We start from the raw sequence: 13,397 nt of genomic DNA, 5'->3' as shown, positions 1-13,397 counted from the left end.
ACAGAGGAAAAGGAGACTGCAGCCCTCACTCGGGGGGCCATGCAGCATGAGGGTTTCACTGTGAGTCTGCCCAGCACCCGGCTCATTCCGCAGAAAAAGGGGCATTTGGGCACACCACAGGCCTCAGGGTCCACAGGTCAAGACAGGCCAGCTGGTCAAGAAGTCCCCTTTCCCCACATCCCTGGCCTTCCCACAAACGGCATGGCATCCCCTGTGAGGGGAGTCCAGGACAGACCGAGCTCCCCAGGAGTTGGGGAAAGCACCCTCCTCCCTGACCTCTTAGTCTAGTCCAGTGATGGCGAACCTATGACACGCATGTCAGAGGTGACACATGAACTCATTTTTTTGGTTGATTTTTCTTTGTTAAATGGCATTTAAATATATAAAATAAATATCAAAAATATAAATCTTTGTTTTACTATGGTAACAAATATCAAAAAATTTCTATATGTGACACGGCACCAGAGTTAAGTTAGGGTTTTTCAAAATGCTGACACGCCGAGCTCAAAAGGTTCACCATCACTGGCTCTAGTCACTGTGATCCCTGGTCACCAGGTCAGTGCCTGGCACACTTAGGCATTAGAAATGGTGATGAAGGAAGGAAGGAATTAATGAATAATTGAAGAGAAGTTTTCTATTTCACCTAACCTTGCCTTCCCTGGTCAGAATGTTTACATTTAACATGCTTACGCATATTTTCATTTAAGAGTTTATGCTTCTCATGTTTAAACAAAAATCTCTGTTCTGTAATAGAAGAGTTGAACTTATTCAAATGAATTATGATAACAAATGTTTGAAATTACTTCATCATTGACTTTAGGCATTTTCTTTCTTTTTAAAAATTTAATGTTTTTTATTGATTTTTAGAGAGAGAGGAAGGGAAAGGGATAGAGAGACAGAAACATTGATGACAGAGAAACATCGATCAGCTGCCTCCTGCACACCCTCCACTGGAGATTGAGCCTGCAACCTGGGCATGTGCCCTGACAGGGAATTGAACCGGAGACCTCTTGGTTCATGGGTCGACGCTAAAGCACTGAGCAACACCAGCGGGCTTGGTGTTTTCTTTTGGATGCTACCTTGCAATTCCCTGGCTTTTCCTTTCCTGTCTATTCGTATACAAGTCAAGTGGTTTTTTCTCTTTCCCCCAAGTAACTGCAATGTTATTGTTTTGGTGGTTACCTTCCATTAAAAAAGAAAGAAAAAAAGAAAATATATATCTAAACTTATATATATTTTAAAAATTGATTTTAGAGAGAAACATTGATTTGTTGTTCTACTTATTTATGCATTCATTGGTTGATTCTTTTTTTAATGAGGTTTATTCTTTTTTTAATTAAAAAATTTTAAAATATTTTTATTGATTTCAGAGAGGAAGGGAGAGGGAGAGAGAGATGGAAACATCAATGATAAGAGAATCATTGAATGGCTGCATCCTGCATGCCCCATACTGGGGATCAAGCCCAGAATGGAACCCGGGTCCCTTCAGTCCACAGGCTGATGCTCTATCCACTGAGCCAAACTAGGGCCATTGGTTGATTCTTGTATGAGCGCTGATTGGGGATTAAACGGACAAGGGTGATGCCCTAACCAACTGAGCTACTGGGCCAGGGCTGAACCTCCATTTTCTTAACAGTGTCTGTGACCACCTCCTGGAAAAGTGAGAGATCGGGCTCTCTGTGTTCTCTTCCAATTTGCTTCCAGAAATTCAACAGCATTTTCTGGGCATCTATGTACAAGCATTTCACTGTTAGCTGCTAACTGCTAACAGTGAAAATAATAAAAGCACTCGTTAAGCAGCACTTACTATGCGCTGCACACAGTACTAGGAGCTTTCCAGATATGGCCTCACTTAATTTTCCATAAATCCTGCAAGCTAGGTTTGTCTCCCTTAACCTTTCCAGCAACCTGGGAGGTAACCTCACCTAGGCCTGATGAGCATCTTTGGAGGCGGAGCCTGGGAATCTATTTTAGAAACAAGATGTCCAGGCTGGGGTACGCCACTGAAGCGGATCCTGTGCTCCCTACCTTTAAAGACGAGGGTCAGTGTGGATGCAGAACTTGCTCGTGGCCTCTCCAGCCCTGACCGGTCTCCCCATGCGCGAGTGTACAGCCGCAGCGAGAAGGCAGGTGAGTAGGGAGAGGAGAAGGAAGAGTGTGGGCAGTCTCTCACCGACGTTCCGGGTGAATCTGGCGGTGGATTCCTCAAACACCTCCCCACTCCCCCGATTGCTGGAGGTTGTGGGATCTTACAAGTTTTTAGTTACCGATTCTCCCTTCTACAATGACAAATCCGACTACAGGTAAATTAAAGAGGTTTTTAAACCTCCCGCCTGGTAGGGAATTTAAAACTGGAAGTGCCACCTAGTGGCGGCCGTGAGAAGTTACCGCGTCCCCACACTGAACTAGAACCAACCTGGATGGTTAAGAAATTGAAGTTGAAATATTTGCCTAGGGAGCAGAACTTAAATGATATGATGATGATCATGACGACGAAAACAACAACAACAATAATAATAATGTGATATATGTGTTAATTAATTAGATTGGGGGACTCCTTTCACAATGTATACATATATCGAATCACCACAAGGTATACTTGAAATATTTTATAATTTTAAATGTCAATTATACCTCAATAATGCTTACATTTAAAAATAAAGAAAAAAATTGACTCATTAACGTCAAAAATCATAGACTTTCAAGGTTGAAAGGGGTTTTAAAGAGCACCTACTGCAACCGTCCCACTTTATGTCTAGGGATGGTCTCTCTCGCCTATGAGGACAGTGCTCTCAACGTCATTTATTCATTCGTTTATATCAGTATAAACTCCTGGATTCTTATTTTATTTAATGGACTACAATCTGTTACTATTATTAATTCTTTTGATGCTCAAATTGTCCCAGGTTTGGCTGCTGGTAGCCCCTTTAAACTAGCTTTTCTTTTACTAAGCGCCCTGACATTTGGGGGCACTTCCTGATTCTCTGGCATTAAGAATATTCCAGGTTCATCCATCTTCCCTTTTCTCCATCTGTCCAAGGAGCCTCGTTCCCTTTAGTGGAGATGGTGTTCAGTAACCAAGACCTAGATGGTGGGTGTGGTCATTGTCACAGGTGTGGTGTGTTCCCAGGCCTTTACCATGGACATGTCTTATACTAAAGTGTGATATATACTGGTACATTAAAGTCTGTTTCAGAGGTTTGCTAATTCAAGAAACACACAGACACACACTCAGATTTACATCTATATTTATTTCTATATCAATATATGCAAATCGTGATTTCAGACCAATACTTCCCATTCCAACCCAACACCACATGGTCATTCTCACTCTCCCCTTTCCAGGTTGTACCTCCTTTCCAACAGTGAGAAACCTGGTTCCCATTGCCCTCAACATGTTTGCTTACGTTCTCATTGTTCCCTCTACAACCACTTTCCCAACCCTTTCACCCATGAGCCCCTGATACTCAGGACACCTTACCCCATTCAAAACCCCTAAGCCCAGGCCAACGACCTCATGTGGACCTGCCTGTGGCTTTTTGACCATAGAAGGAAGAATGGCAATAATTAATATTTAATAAAAGAAAAGGAGAAGATGAGGTTACCTTATTCTTAATAGTTAATTAATCATCCTAGCCCCTTTATTGAGTAATACTTCTTCAGTGATTTGAAACGCCACCATGTCTTATACTAAAGTGTGATATATACTGGTACATTAAAGTCTGTTTCAGAGGTTTGCTAATTCAAGAATCATTTAAAAGTGAAAGACATTATTGTTCAGCTAGTCAATTAATTTCTTTTCTGTTAAAAAGTAGTGGGAAATGAGTGGGAGGTCCAGGGCAAGCTGAAGACCATGAGCTCCTTTTCAGACCTATTGAATTTGGGGTGACAGTGGAATCTTGCAAGAGGGTGAGAAGACCAGAACCTGTACCCCCAGGTAACACCCATGTAGCCCAAGCCCTGCCTATCCCCTCAAATCAGCCCTGAGTCTGGGGCGGCTGGGTAAAGGGTCCTTGGGGTCTCTGGCTCTCAACTTTCTCTCCTGTTCCTTAGCCTTGGGCCGAGGTGTAGCAAAGCAGAGCTACCACCAGATGGCAGCTCACCAGCCGGTGCTGCCACCCACATTACATTGGGCCTGGAGACTTGTCCTAGACTCCCGGGAAGATCATCCCCTTTGGCATTAACATTTATTAGTTATTATGATTGTTCATTGATCCCCACCACGTGTCAGACCCTGCTGATCTCTTCCAGACTTCAGTTCACTTGAGGCTACGGGAACCTCATGGGGTAGGGAGTCATTACCTTCCCAGATGAGGACCTGAGGCTCAGAGCTGTCTAGTGACCTGCCTGAGGTCACACAGCTAGCAGGCCATAAAGCTGGTCTAATCCCAAAGCCTGTGCCCTCTCCACCCACCCTGCACTGCTGACTCCTGGGAATTAAACTTCCACATTGAAGGTGTTTTTCTAGATACTGGGGAGTCATGGACAGAAAAGCCACATCCCTATGGTGAAGGAGGGCGGGGGACTTTGGAGTCTTAATGACTGGGTTCCTAATTCTTTAACACCCTGCCAAGATTGGGGGACTGCAACTTAGTGTCTGGGTGCCTGACTCCATCACCAGCTGAGGATGAAAATGGAGCAGGAGACAAAGGGGGACAGTGAGATCTTGGGAAGCTGGCACAGACCCTGGAGGGAGGGGTCTGCTGAGGATGGGGTGCCTGGTGCACCACCACCACTTCCTAGACACTGAAATTACCAGATGCCCAATCTGATAAATTGCTTCCTTTCCTGGATCCTCAGCTTCCTTATCTATAAAATGGGATGATAATTATGTGGCTATGGCAGTTTGGAAGGACAGAAGATTATGTATTAAAAGTACAACTATGAATTGGCGTCAGTGCTGGGAAGAGAGCGTCATGGGCATGAAGGGAAAGGGCAGCTATGAGAAGCATGTCCAAGAAAACCAACTCATCCTAAAGAGGTGCTGAGGTTTCTTCCACTTAGTAATGTACATTCAAGTGTTCTCCATGTCTTCTTATGGCTTGATAGCTCATTTCTTTTTATTGTTGAACTAGAGGCCAGGTACACAACATTCGTGCGACATTTGTGCACTGGGAGTGGGGGGGGGGGGGTGTCTCTCAGCCCAGGCTGTGCCCTTTCGCAGTCCAGGAGCCCTCGGGGAATGTCTGATGGCTTAGTGCTGCCGTGGAGGCGGGCCACTATGCTCACCAGCCTTCAGCCCAACTTGTGGCTGAGCAGTGCTCCCCGTGGAAAGGCACTGACCACCAGGGGCAGCTCCTGCGTTGAGTGTCTGCCCCCTGGTGGTCAGTGCACATCATAGCAACCGGTCATTCTACCGTTTGGTTGATTTGCATATTACCCTTTTATTATATAGGATAATATCTCATTGTATGGATGTACCAGCCACAGTTTATCTAATGAGCACGTTTAAAATCAGGAAAGAAATCCTCCTTTAGAAAGGGGGACAAATGTATTTGGGGGAGAAGAGGCAGAAGGAAGGTGTGTAGATGGTATGGAGGGAGGGGGGGACTTGAGCAGAACATGGCATTGCCAAAGGGAGAGGGAGGCGGCGGTGGAAGGGAGAGGGGCTGCAGAAGGCAGGGCAGCAGCAGTAGGTACTTATTTAGAGCCCTGGGCCTCTAGGTCCTGGGAGAGAAGGTGGAGGCATAACAGGTGCAGAGTAGTCAACATCTTATGTCATTTCATGTTGACCTGTGTCTTGAGGAATTTCCTGTCTGGCTCATGGTGGGTTTCAAAGCACGCACTACCCCTTCCTGGCAGCTGCAGTCTGGAAAAGCTCACCACCAAGCATTTCCTAGGAGGCCAGGGGCTCAAAGCCTGGACATTTAGCACCTTCGTGGCCAAGCTGGTAGACTGCCGGTTGCCATGGGTGCAAGGCAAACTCACAAGCCGAGAGCCTGACACCACTGTATCCCCAGGGCCAGGGTAGCTGTGGAAGGAGGGGGAGGTTATTTCCCTCACCCTCACTTCTGAGACTCTTAGATCCCAGGATTGAAGAGGGCCTGAAAGGCCATCTGCTCTACCCTTAGTGTGCCACCGGGATCTCCTTGGTCAATCCCCCAACAGGTGGCCTTCCGGCCTCTGCTTGCTCACCTGCACCATCTGAGCAGCCACTTCAGTTTTAGGCAGCTCAAATGATCAAGAAGCTTTTCTTAAACCTAAAGCTGAGGCACATATTCAGCAGAATTAGCGACAGCAAGGGAGCCTGGCAATGAGTGGGCCGGGACCTCAGCCAGGGTGCCTGGAACTGGGGCGTGGAGGGCACTGCAAATGGGGGAGCAAGAAGAACAGACCTAAGAAAACAGAGCCAGCCCCTGGAGACCCCCAGAAAGCCCGGGCAGGGCCAGGCCAGCCCGGTGACAGATGGAGGCAGCCTTTGCAGGACTCTCAGGACCTTCCAGGAACCATCCTGAGTGGGGTCGGGGGGAACAAGATGAGGCCAAGGCTGAGCCGGGCCTCTGGCTCTTAGAGCATCAGCGTGAGTAGTCCTCTTGTCAGTGACAGGAAGAAGATCTACTGGCCAAGGGACAGCTGATGGATTAGGTCTCCTGCCCTTGGGTAAATCATGCAAGTAGCCACAGATCCCGGATGTGGACTTGCATTCCCTTCACAGTGCTTCTCCCCGCACAGCCAGCTGTGGACTGATAAAATGCCTTGTTCACCAGCATGGTGTTCCACATATTACTTTTAATCAAGAAACTAATTTCACAGCAAATGAAGTGAAGCAATGGACTTGCAATCCTGTAATTCTCAGGGTTTAGCACAGGTCCCACTACACAGAGCAGCTGGTAAGAGACTGGCCTGGCCCATTGAAGACCGTCTCCTGAAAGGGCAGGTTCTGCCTTAAAGGTTGCAGTGTCCGTTTTGCATGAGTCTCTCTCCTCAACCACAATTCCTGGCCCAGGAACCAGGTGTAAAATGGAGTTCTGCTCTCGAGGAGGTCTTGGTTTTTAAAGGAGGAATGCTTCTGCCAAGGGAGAGAGTAATGGCTTGTGAATTAAGTCTCACCAGGCCATTTGGGGCTCTTCAGGACACTGATTGGGGAGCATTAGGAGGGGAAACCTGGGCACAAGTTCCCCCACAATAAGGGTAGGAAGGACCATAGCTGAAACGCAGAGAATCCTCTAGAAACAGCAAATATGAATGAAAAACTGCAACGAATAAAGGCTGCACAATTCAGACCTTTTAGGAGTAAAGGTGTGAATCAACCATGGCAAATAAAGAATGCTGACCAGCTGAGGTCCTGGCTGAGGGCCAGCAAATACAGCGAGGAAGTGGACAAAGAAGTTATAAAACACCAGCTCTAGCCTCATGAGTAGGACCGTACATCCTCTCTCGATGTACATGGCAGCTCCTCCTGGAGGTGCTACACGCACACCATTTTCTTTCCTCAGTATTTCATGCAAGTTTTACTGGAAGCTAATTTACCCTTTAAACTTTAGGTGTCATTATTCTACATTCTGTTCAGATGAGACTGTGACTGAATTAGAGGAATCAACACAGCCCAGAGGTCCACAGATTGTTAAGCTTTGCACTTCCTGTTTGGGGAGAGGATAAGAACATACTGCAATTAATTCTATGTTAGGCAGAAACAGTTGCTTTTGTGGTATTATTAAAGTTCAAATATGTGTAGAAGGGTGCGCATAGATACTGAGTGGCTAAAGGGGAGGACTATACCAATTACTAAGCTCTTTCCTCTCAGACTCACCTGTTTTTGGGATACTGGGCATAGAACTGGGCAAATATCTTGCTTTGCCAGCTGGCATACCTTAGGTTTCTCCAGCAGGGTACCCACGAGGGAAGCCTCAATGCTGGAGGGAGAGAAGGGCTGTGCTCCTGCTCCCATCAGCAGGATTCCAGCCCCGTTTCTTTGCCTCTGCAGCAGCAATGTGTTGCCACAGCCAAGCCCAACTACCATGTCTGAGCTCAGAACCAGCTGCATTCACACCCAGACACCAGCAGCAGGTGGGTAGCATCCACCCTCAGAGGCAGCACTTCTGGAGTTGCTACCTCCTTCATTTTTTAGTGTTTTCTTTTTGTCCTTTTAGTTACTGAGTAAACAATTCTATCATACTATAAACATAACTGGCAAGGTTTCTGCCTCCTATTTGGACCCTGACTGATACACATGGCAAGGAAATTTCTGTCTACTGAAACAGAGCCTCAAGACTGTATTGCTTTAAATCCTTTAGACACAATAACTGAGGCTCTGCAAGTTTCATTTTCTCTTGGTGTTTCCCATGGGCACTGGGCATCCGTACACCCTATATGTCCATCTTTGGGCTAAGCTACTGACTCTAAATCAACATTCCAAGCCTAGGCCGGGAGTGACTTCTCACTTCAAAATCTAATTCCTCCAGGTTTGATTCTGGTTGGGGCGCATGCCTGGGTTGCGGTCTCGAGCCCCATTGGGGGGAGTGCAGGAGGCAGCCAATCAATGCTTCTCTCTCATCATTGATGTTTCTATTATCTCTCTCCCTTCCTCTCTGAAATCAATAAAAATATATTTTTTAAAAATCTAATTCCTTGAACTTCCTTCCATTCCAATATTTCTTACCAAAAGTTGAGAATTAAAATTAACCACGTTTTGGTATTACAAATGTAAATTGAGTTTTGCCAGTGATTAATACCAATTAGAGAATATTTAAATAACATAGTTATGATATTGACACTGTCTGGATCATCCACATACTCTGTTCTGGAATGCACTTAAAGCAAAGACCTGTGCATGGATTACCCACTTCCCTTGTATTGAAGAGGCCACACCCAGTTCTTGCTGATACTTTCCATTTATTACTGCAGTAGACAATGGCTCTGAAAGTGCAACACTAGATCTCTCCTGCCACGGCCTCTGCTTCTCCGCTGGCAGATCCTTAGAAATTCATTCCTAGAGCATTGCGGACCATAAGCTTCTCTCTGGGTAGAAACTTATTGCTGCTGCCAATGTCACAAGGAAAACACAAACACACACAGGAATAGAAAGACAAAATGAGAAGAGAACAGGAGAGGAGTAGGGGCCAGTTTCAAATGGCAAACTCAGCAGAGGGGTCTTGGGAAAACAGCCCGCCTGTGCAAAGTGGAAAGAGACTCCCCATATCCCAGCAGCAGCGTCTACATTTGTTAGGTGCACCCTTCCCCGTGTCTCTAGAACAGACAAAACCGTAACCACGCATGTGTCATGTCTCAGCCCAGCAGCGGCCTATGGAGTCAGAAAGTGAAAAGACCTCCCAAGCCAGGCTGGAGAATGGGTGATGTGGATAAAGTGACTCCTCAAGCTCTCATTCGAAGCTGTTAGGCAGAGTATCTGGAGCGCTCTGAGGGTAAGATGCTGCCTAACAAATAACTCTGGTTTGACCTAACATAGGGTCAGCCTATTTTGATGGAAAAAAATAACTTTCAAAAGTGGAAGGGAGACATGAGCAGATCTGGAAAACACAAGAGTAAAAGATCTGAACAAATGAGATTAAAAAAAAAAAAAAAAAAAAAAAAGCAACATGAACATGGACAATACACCCAAGCACTGGGCGTGGCAAATCCCTCACTCGAGAACACTCTGCGCACATGCACCCACACAATAGTCAGGTAGATGCCCAAGTGTCTGCTCTCTTTGGAATATCCATGGCAATTCTGAGTTTAGGCAGAAGTACAGACCGCCCTGAGGCTACACAGACCTCAGGAGGCAGCCTCTGCTCCCCATTTGAGCCATGTTGCTCCTATGTTTGTTTGCCTGAGCCCTTCACAATGGTCCGGGCACTAGAATTTATTCTTCACATTCCTGGAGTTTAAATCATTGCTAGATCTTATCCGATCTAACTTCACCTATAACGGAAGCACCTCCCTTTGGCCCCTGTACTCCTCTGTTTTTAGGGAAAAACATCCCAAAACAGTGGCGATTAGAGGGTGTTTAGGAGTTGGAAAGTAGGAGAGTAATATAAATACAATAAGGAAATGCCTGCTACTCTCCTACGACTTCTCTGAGACCAGGTGGCTAAGGACCCTGGTCTGCAAGGATAGGTTTTAGGAGAGACCTTAATTTAAGGTACTTCGATCTCTGCTCACAAGAGCCTAGTAAGACAGTGCTCCTTGGAGGTTGCTGTACGATTGGTACTCAGTACTTATTTCAATCCTAGGTGCTTCTCGGCCTCTCTGACTGCAGTCCTTCTGAGTCAGATGACCCAGCTTCTCTGATGCATGCCTGGTCATTTCTAAAGCATGCCTGCAGTAGCCTAACATATACCAGGTGACGAGGACTGAAAGCAGGTCTCCAACCACTGCAGACAGGCACAGCCTTGCAAAGAAAGCCATCTATCATGGTCACCTTTTCTTCAGTTGTCCCAGTTTCAGGATCACAGAACTTATCATACTAAGTATTACTACCTGGCAAAAACCAGCTTTTGCTTCCCTTCCTCAATGAGGGGTATGCAAGAACCCACAGAAACAGGCTGCTCACACAGGCCCTGATCATCTGGGGAAATGGTTTCAACACTGTCTTCAGCTCCAAATCCCACACTCAGAACCTCTGCTAGAATCCTGCTCCCAACAAACCAGATGCCGCTCCAGTTTAATTTTCAGTCACCTTCTGAGCCGCCTCAGGGGACGTAGCCACCTGGATTATAGTTCTAAGTGCAGCAGTGCCTAAGAGGAAAGAGTCCCACACGAGGGAAGACAGAGGGCATAAGGCAGGAAACCATGCAAGATCAGTAACACATTTTCAGAAGGTGGTGGGCTTGGGGGAAGAGGGGCGCAAAATAAACAAAACGTCCCAATAATTTAATGGCGAAGCTAGAAGAGCATTTACAGCTATCCCGGGACCTCCAACAAAAAGTTTTCCTGGATGCACAGACATTCGTAATACTGACAAGTCTCAGTGGACAGCTCTGGCTGGTACACGTGGTTGCGACACCCTTTGTACAGTAGAGAGGAGCATGACAGAGGGCCTGCGAGGCATCTGGACAGCACACAGCAAAATGAAAGGCTAGACTTCCCCCCACAGAAACCCATTAAAAAAAAAGTGTGTCTATTACAAAGTCACGTTTGCCATCTTTCCACTTTATAAAGTCAGCGATGCTGGAGGGTGTCTAGCAGAATCCATCCTCCAGGAATGAGTGCAAAAGGGACGTCCCTTCAGTAAGCAGATGGAAGGACCAGCTGGAGACCTCCCATCCATTTCGGACAAACACACACATACTTAAGGAAAAGGATTATTGCCAGCTTGTGTACGTTCACAATGTGATTTTTGTATTTCGAAAGCTTGAATTGTCCCTGAAAGAAAAAATGGAGAAAATAGAGCATTCAATACACTGATCATCTATAGGCAACACACACACACACACACACACACACACACACACACACACACACGGGAGACCTGAACTAAGCAGCTCTGGGGCCCTCATGACTGTGGCATAGTCCAGGACCCTCCTTCCTACTAATCTAATGCCGGCACAGCAACTGGCCTCCCAAGTGCCTTCATATACTCCAACTCAACTGTGCAATAGCAAATGATTAGAAACCACCCAAATGCATATCAACAGGGGGATTAGTTAATATGAATGTAATGGCACATTCATACAATGGGACACTGGATAGCTTAGAAAACACAAGGAAGCTCCCTACTAATATGGAAAGATCTTCAAGAGAAGTGGATAAGTTAGGATGCAGAACAGTGTGTGCACAAAGTATGCTACCTTTTATGCAAGCGGGGCTGGGGGAACTAAGGCCATAGTTCATATTTGCCTGTATATAAAGAAACTCTGTAAGGCTCCATAAGAAACCAACAGCAGTGGTGACCTGGGGCAGGGGAAGGGACACAGTGAAAACTGGGCAGACGGAGTCAGAGTGGGAGGGAGACCTCTCTCTTTTTTAGACACACACATACTTAAAAAAAAAAATTTGAACATGATTGTATTATGTATTAAAAAAAAAACAAAAAAAACAACAACAACCAACCCTCGAACCAAACAACCTCCCCCCCAGGTTCAAAACTTATAGCAACTTAAAAGGGATATTCCAAGAGGTGAAACTTAGCTATAATTCTTGAAAGAGAAGCTTGTGTGTGTGTGACAGACTGTAAGATGTGTCCTGTTAGTTGCCTCCGATTGGCTGCAGACCCGTTTGGCCATCCACTAGTACCCACCCTGTTCCCACTAGAAATGGGAACACATTTTCAGAAGGTGTTCTAGAAACATAGTCCATTTTTGATGACATCTTAGCAGTTCACATTGCCATTTGAATCTGGAAACCTAAGGGCTGGAAGGGGCACTCAAGATCACCTTATCTTACCTACTGCTGTGGCCAGTGCTTAAGACTTAAATTTGTATGAAATTTTGAAACATTAACCTGGTTTTAAAGTCATTATTTCCCTTTAATTTTAATGACACATTCTAGAAACTATGGCTTTAACAGGCCTATCTTAAAATGATTACAACTGATTGGGCATAGGGCAAGGGTTCAGATAAAAGAATATGCTCGGCCCAACCAGGCAGCAGTTTTCTCCTGCTATCAGCAGATGGGTTCTCCCCCACGCTGGGGCAGGCTGACTGTGACTAACAGCCCTCACTACACAAAGAGTGTGACTGCAGACAGTACACGGATGGGAAACTGGAACTATTGTGGACCAACTCTGCAAGATTGATGTTATCTCAAAAACCCACTGGTGTTTTTATAACTGACATGCATGACCATGTAGCTCATTTATCAATGGCTACTGAGCACTTCAATGATTTCCATCTAAGGAGTTGAAGGTTTAACACAAAAAGAACTTAATGGGGTGAGCATCTTTTTTAAAAGGCCCTTTAAAAGGACAGACCCTGCCCTAGCTGGTTTGGCTCAGTGGATAGAGCGTCGGCCTGCGGACTGAAGGGTCCTGGGTTCGATTCTGGTCAAGGGCACATAGCCAGGTTGCAGGCTTGATCCCCAGTAGGGGCCGTGCAAAAGGCAGCCGATCAATGATTCTCTCTCATCATTGATGTTTCTCTCTTTCCCTCTCCCTTCCTCTCTGAAATCAATAAAAAATAAATAAAAGGACAGACCCCACTGAGGTGCCAGAAATAGCTAGCAAATGACAAGGAATGTACCTGATCCTAAGACAGAAAAGCAAGTATAACTAATGTGTGTGTGCTACTTCTGAGCCCTCTTGGGATGATGTGCTGTAACACTGAGTCTACACGACAGAGGACATCTCTAACAAAGGAGTAGTTAGGAAGGAATGGTTTGCTCTGTTTCACCTCTTCCTTTTTTTTAAATCTTCACCCAAGGATATTTTTTTCTGTTGATTTTTTTTTTTTTTAGAGAGGGAGAGAGAGGGAGGGAGCGAGAAAGGGAGGGTGAGGGGAGGGGAGAGAGAGAGAGAGAGA

General features: G+C 45.8%; 1 protein-coding gene across 3 annotated transcripts in view; it reads right to left on the bottom strand.

Annotated features, from left to right (window-relative positions):
* Positions 1 to 3,231: 3,231 nt before the first annotated feature.
* Positions 3,232 to 13,397, bottom strand: part of EIF4E2 (eukaryotic translation initiation factor 4E family member 2) — a 38,725-nt gene continuing 28,559 nt past the window's right edge. For all 3 annotated transcript variants that reach the window (XM_070422404.1, XM_070422405.1, XM_070422408.1), the window contains one exon: positions 3,232 to 11,304. Coding sequence is in view for 1 of the 3 variants with exons in the window: in XM_070422405.1 (XP_070278506.1) it covers positions 11,265 to 11,304 (40 nt within the window). In the remaining 2 variants the exon portion in view is untranslated. The remainder of the gene's footprint in view (positions 11,305 to 13,397) is intronic.

Source organism: Myotis yumanensis, unplaced genomic scaffold (assembly GCF_028538775.1).
Source record: "Myotis yumanensis isolate MYYU_CA2020_CCGP unplaced genomic scaffold, mMyoYum1.0.hap1 SCAF_8, whole genome shotgun sequence".
In the NCBI taxonomy this organism is placed as follows: Eukaryota; Metazoa; Chordata; class Mammalia; order Chiroptera; family Vespertilionidae; genus Myotis; species Myotis yumanensis.
Note: the sequence above shows the minus strand (reverse complement) of the source record. Positions and strands in the feature narration are given on the sequence as shown.